The 6,900-nt window shown below is 32.1% G+C and overlaps 1 protein-coding gene across 1 annotated transcript; it reads right to left on the bottom strand.

The window, feature by feature from the left end:
* Nucleotides 1–1,373: 1,373 nt before the first annotated feature.
* LOTGIDRAFT_110080 (hypothetical protein) lies at nucleotides 1,374–2,545 on the bottom strand (the record flags this gene model as incomplete). The annotated part of the gene is made up of 3 exons (XM_009047263.1): nucleotides 1,374–1,550; nucleotides 1,891–2,100; nucleotides 2,486–2,545. Coding segments are annotated over 3 exons (447 nt in total), but the record flags the coding sequence as incomplete, so codon positions are not given.
* Between the last annotated feature and the right edge of the window lie 4,355 nt (nucleotides 2,546–6,900).

Raw genomic sequence — 6,900 nt, 5'->3', positions numbered from 1 at the left:
CTGGAGGAAAGGTCTTTTTAGACACACACTGGACCCTTTATAATCCTCTTAAGACTTTTAGAAGTATCACAGCACATTAAGAAACATCAGTTTTATGGATATAAACTTCTATTTATTTCTAAACACTTTTCATTATATAAAACACTTAATGTGATGATTTATCACTTGAGAATTTAACCTGTATGCGTAATGAAACATGCTTAAATATAAAATAAAAGTTTTTATCTATAAAACTGTTGTTTCTCAATGTACTGGATCCTTTTCTTATAAATTGAACAATTCCTTGGTGTATCAAGAATGTATTCCATATATACTCAAGAGGTAAGAGAGAAAAAAAACAAGACAAAAATTCCTCCAAATCAAATTTATTAAATAAGAATCAGAGGTCAGGGCAATCCATTTACTGAAAAGAAAAAATAAATTTTATTAGAAATGAATCATGTGTTCAAGAACATGGTCCAATTAGCAATAGTGAAGTCTGATATCTTTTTTTCTTAAGGTCCATAAGCAAATTCCAAACATTTTGTGATAGCTGTTTATTGAATGTATCAACATGTTATTAAATTGTATATTATCTTGCTTATATCTTGCTGTAGCTAGAGCAGACCAAGTTTTCAACATTCTGTAGCATAAAGCAGATTTTCTTAATCCAACATTCCATCAGTCAATATAGCACAGATCGACTGACAGGGACAACGGTAATATACTCCGCCATTCTCACGCAGGCGTATAAAAAACACTAATTAAATACTTAAAATAAATCAATTAACATGAGAATATCGGCCTACAATAGGCTAACAATTTCATTAAACATAAATCATTTAAATAGTCTCAAAGAATTCTATACGCTTTTACGATTCATTAAATAATTTCATTTTTCAAAAACAGCCTCCATACCTCCATGTTATGTCTTATTATTACTTTAAGTGTAATCTTTTTAAATTAATTAAAACAATGATGACTACAAAATGCAGAATAGAACTGTTGGGAATTATTTGAGACTATACAAATGAAATAATCAAATAATACAAATTGAATTTGAAAATTTTAACTCAGTTAACATATCAACAACGAATTTAGCCAGATGCTAAACTTTCATGAACAATTTGGCATACCTCTAATCTTTTTTCTGAATTTTGAATAAATGATTTAACATTATATCAACTTGTTGGCAATCAAGATTAATAATTTCAGAAAACCTTCAACAATTTTTAAATTCTTGGTTCCATAAATTGGTAACATTTGCATATACCAAAATATGAAACCAGCAAGACCATGGCAAGGCTGTACAAAGTGGTGCTAGTCATAGTGTATATTCAATCATGAAGCAAGGCAACAAAAATGAAACGGCCTTACAAAGGTCAAGGTCATAGTCAGGGTATCGACAGTAAGATGGAGAAGTCTATGAAACCAAACGACAGAAAAATACTAACTTTTTTATCTTTAGATGCTCCAACCTTTGCTTTAGCTGTACCTCGTACTTTCTTTTGTCTGTTTTTCCTTTCTTTACGCTGTTTTCTACCTGGTCTTTTAATTGCTGTAGCTCCTTGCTGCAAATCAAAACAAGCAATATATATATATAGAGTCTTTAAGCTTGGAGAATCTATAACACTTCAAAAGCATCATGTGCTAGAAGTAGAGTACTCTTGATAGCTCTCGAAGGATGGGGTTTGCCTCTTTGAAAGACATCAGTTCTTTCCATGCTCAAGAAATATTTAGTGATCACTTTCTCACCAAAATATTTACATAATCGCATTCATCATTCATTTAATTTTTGTACAAATCACAATATCAACTCTAGTGTACAGAGAATCTTAGTTTATCTTTGGGATCAACTCAATATGCATGCTATACTAATGCAGTTCCAAGAAAAAAAAACAAGGTTCTTACCCTAACTAATCTGTATTTAGGTTCAAATTTTTTGGCTACATTCATATTATCATAGATAAGGGCAAACCCAGATGTTTTGCCACCTCCGAATTTCGTTTTGAACCCGAAGCAGGTAATTACATCTGGGGTAGTTTTAAACATTCTTGCTAATTTTTCTCGGACTTCTGTTTTGGGTACAGTGGCCTTACCAGGATGAATGATATCTACAACCTGCAAATAAAAAGAAAACGAAAAGAAGGTTACATCTTAATTTTCTACATCTGATTGCAGTGTTTTAACAGGAAAATAGCATTAGCTTACCCTTTTTTTATTCTTTTTGTCCAATCCAAATAGGTATTAATGGTAATCTATCAGTATCAAACTGTTCTGTTTTTTTCAAGAAATGAATTGGGAGTAACAGCAAAAGGAATATAATTCTGATACAATAATCCTGCTTATGACCAGGACTTCAAGTCATAACTTGAACATTACCATTTCAGTGTTTAATGTGAAATTTTGTCAGGGGAATTGACAAGAGTTCACCAGATTCTACAAATGCTTCAGCTGCCTGTCATAAAAGGACCTGGAATACCAGTAATATCAGACATTTACATACCATTTGTTTTCTGCATAGTAATCGGTTGGTCAAATATTTCCTTGTTCGGATTGTGGCAGACGTGGTCTCACTCTGCAAAACAAAATTTACAAAGAATAGTTAAGTAAATGTCTCATTTTTTGTCTGCACCTTATCAGCTAATGAAGACAGACATCGCAATGAGGGAAATTTTGCCAGGACAGCAGCATTAGCCTTCAATTTCCAACTGTAGAGGAATCTTTAACATGAACAGCCTTTAGCGTATGAGGCTTTAGTTAGTTTGTTGTCTCACCAGAACGACTAGATGTCTTTTCCATGTCAGCCCCTCAGACCTTCATCACCGACAGGGGGAAACCGGGTTGAAAAATCCAAAGGTATTATCTCAACCTATGCCAGGATTTAATCCTGGATCTTCAGATTAGCAAGCAAGCGTCTAACTTCACTGAGCCACCACTGCACATCACACTGAGGTGTGGAAATTGAAAATGGGACAAACCACTACATGCTGGGTATTGGAAGTGCTGAAAGTGCCCTCCCTCCAAGACGGTTTAGTCGATTAGATAGTTTTCTGACTGAAAGTAAGGGAATAGCATGCAGAAGGGGGCACTGGTTAGATTGAAACTGTATTGAATTTGACAATTAATCTCACTCACGACTGATACAAGCAACAAGCCTCTGATAAATTCTTATTTTTGATTTGTTTACATCTCGTGAAGACATCAACCCAGTCCATGTGAAATGAATTCATGTCGCAATTACTTAGTAAATGTTTTGAGGACGTTCATTAAATAATACAGATAGATAGTAAAATAACTCAAGAGTGTTATAGAACAGCATATGTTAATGGATTCATTAGTCCATTAGAGATTTTAGGGGATTATTATGACCACTGATACTTTACCATTTTGCTTGTGATGTAGATCCACCGGAAAAGAATTTCAGATCGAGGCTTGATACCGGAAGTTTACATTGACAAGCTATAGCCTATGCCTGAACAGAAATAATTCTTTTTAAGAAAATTGCACAATATCATGAAAAGCTCGGTAAATCTGATTGATTTTAACATATTTATGGTGTTCATGCGTAGCATTTAGCTGCCTGGCTATTCAGACATATTATTGATTTGCATTGTCGAAAGAATTCAATCTCAGTTTATGAAACGAAAACTAGGTTTACTTTTACTTTCAATTTAGCAAACTAGCCCAATGATATTTCCTGTCACTTTCACATAATTTTCTGATATCTTTGTGTCCGTTATTTTCCACGTATCTGTAACAACAGAGCAGTATCAGAAGTTGAAAGAAAGGACTTACATAAATAACTAACTGGACAAAAGACAAAAAAGTTAGCACTTTATCAATGAAAAAAAAAATGGTTTTTTTTGATGATCTAGGAACTGGAATAATGTCAAGTATATTGAAATTTGAAGTAAAATCATGTCTGATAAGAAAAGAAAACTCTTAAAACAGACATCATTAGACAACTATATGTGTGGTGCAATTCAATCTAAAAATAAAAGACTGAAAACAGGTAGATTTGTTATGTTTTGTTAGTCTCAGCCATGTTATTTTTATTCTGATTATAATAAGTGTGAAAATTTACGTGTCAAAAATTTCTGTTGGGTACAATATGTTTGATTATTAGATATGGGTCAGGTATTTTACTAAAACTGTGTCAGATTCATTTTTAACTTCCCTGTTTCTAAAAACTGCCTATTTTCTGTTTCATAATGTTGAAATATACATGGTTATGGTTACCCTTTTTTTTTGTGAAAGTTCATAATGTTGTCTTAATTTGCCAGTGACAGTTTGATTGATTGCGACAGGATCATAAGAAATAAAGACATCTTGGCATTTACCTATTCTGAAATATATATTTTTGATATGCCAAAATATGAATAAAGTATGCATGGGTCACTTGATCTAGCTGACCTGGTGGTTTTTCTAAGTTTTATTTTGATTTTATTTGTACATGGATATAATTGTTTTCTTTCCATATTTGACAATTTTTATAATAATGATTCAGACATGAATAATGAAGAGAAAGCGACTGTTTTAAAAGCTACAGAGAAAAGAGTGTAAGTTGAACCCAATTTTCAATAAAGCTGTCCTTATCAGAGCTGGTTTTCCAAAACATAATGAGATGAGCTCTGGTCAGTTTCAATTTGTGATTTAGAAATTATAGACATGCCTTCTCTATAAATAGTTGTGTAGTGATTTCCATAGTTATTGATTATTTTTACAAAAAACATTTGGAGAACCATTCCTGGGGTAAATTTGTGATGTGATGTTCACATCACAATATCCCATATCTTACACCCAGAGTTAAGGTGGAATAGCTCAGTGGGTAGCGAGTTTGATTGTTGTATGATAAGTCATTAGGTGCTGTGGGTTCAAATCCTCGGCAAGGTGTCTGTACCAGTGCTTATCACCCTAATACTGTATATTAAGTGATATTGAATTTTCAGAAGGTTAATAAACTTCACCACCCTCTAATTTGGTATTGGGCTCATTTCTACATTCCTTATTTATTTTTTATTTTATGCAGGACCTGAATTATCTTTTTTTGCAGGCTTAGGAATCAGACGTGCAGTAATGAGACTGATAAGAATAGTCGTTAGTATTCTCTTCATGATTTTATGTTTGATTTCTGTCATCCTAAAGCTTTAAACATTGTGCCTGTCTTCATAAGACTAATCAAGATCAGAAAATTAGTATGTATGAGTATGAGAAAATGTACGAAAATCGCATAATTCCTTTGAAAATATCTCATACTTCGAATTTTTCAGCGTCTCAAAAAAAAGACAACACACTTTCTAACACAGATAATTCTGGACATTTTGACCGTGAGCTGTGAACACTATTACTGATTGGCTGTCTGTATGGATGCTTGCTATTACAAAAGAGACGGAAGTAATAAATTTTGATAAAACCTGATGTATTTTGTATTTTTTTTTTGTCTAGTATCCTCAACCAGTGAACAAAACATTTCAGAGCATGATGTGAAAAATAAAAACACAAAATATAAAGACAAATCATCAGCTAATGATAAAGAGGATGAGTAAGTAGAGTTTTTGTGGACTATGATCTTGTTGGAGAACACCCTTCAACTTTGTTTTTGCAAACTGATCCATTTTAACAAATGGACATCGATTTAAAGACCGGATTAATGTAAAAAACACAAATTTGGTCACAAATCTTTATTGATGGGTAAAAACTCCACTTTCTGTGCACTTTTTTCAGTGGTATTTCTATATCATTCTACACTTGATGTGTTGAGCACTATTTTAACAGTGGTATTGCTATATCATTCTACAATTGATGTATTGAGCACTTTTTTCAGTGGTATTTCTATATTGCTCTATAATTGATGTATTGAGCACTATTTTAACAGTGGTATTTCTATATTGCTCTATAATTGATGTATTGAGCACTATTTTAACAGTGGTATTTCTATATCATTCTACAATTGATGTATTGAGCACTATTTTAACAGTGGTATTTCTATATTGCTCTATAATTGATGTATTGAGCACTATTTTAACAGTGGTATTTCTATGTCATTCTACAATTGATGTATTGAGCACTATTTTAACAGTGGTATTTCTATATTGCTCTATAATTGATGTATTGAGCACTATTTTAACAGTGGTATTTCTATATCATTCTACAATTGATGTATTGAGCACTATTTTAACAGTGTTATTTCTATATCGCTCTACAATTGTTGTATTGAGCACTATTTTAACAGTGTTATTTCTATATCGCTCTACAATTGTTGTATTGAGCACTATTTTAACAGTGTTATTTCTATATCGCTCTACAATTGATGTATTGAGCACTATTTTAACAATGGTAATCTATATCACTCTATAATTGATGTATTGAGCACTATTTTAACAGTGGTATTTCTATATCGCTCTACAATTGATGTATTGAGCACTATTTTAACAGTAGAATTTCTATATTGCTCTACAATTGATGTATTGAGCACTATTTTAACAATGGTAATCTATATCACTCTACAATTGATATTATAACAGTGAGGATATTGGAATTCTATTTTCAGGAATGATATCAACTCTAAACCAAGTAAAACCGATCAACAGAGTAAATCATTTAGGGTAAGATTTAAATTGTTATTGACGTCTTGTAGACCAGAGAGCAAAAGGGGAAAGGGAGATCACTACAAATCACAACAAGAAAATGAACTTCTCTCAACATACGCAATACGCCTTCTGGTGTACAGTAAGAAATTCAAATTTGACTAACAACAAAGTATTGATCTAAATTTTATGGATTACTAAAAAGAATTTTAGCTTGAACAATTTTTTTGTGTTTTTGATATTTCATTCCCCGTTTCAGTATTATAAGAGCCAACATGATTAAAAATTGGATAACAATTTCATTTGGTCATTTTTTATTTTTCTCCATTGT

The sequence above is a fragment of the Lottia gigantea genome, assembly GCF_000327385.1.
Source record: "Lottia gigantea unplaced genomic scaffold LOTGIsca_11, whole genome shotgun sequence".
Lineage (NCBI taxonomy): Eukaryota > Metazoa > Mollusca > Gastropoda > Lottiidae > Lottia > Lottia gigantea.
The sequence above is the reverse complement of the archived record's forward strand: the minus strand, read 5'-3'. Positions and strand labels throughout refer to the sequence as shown.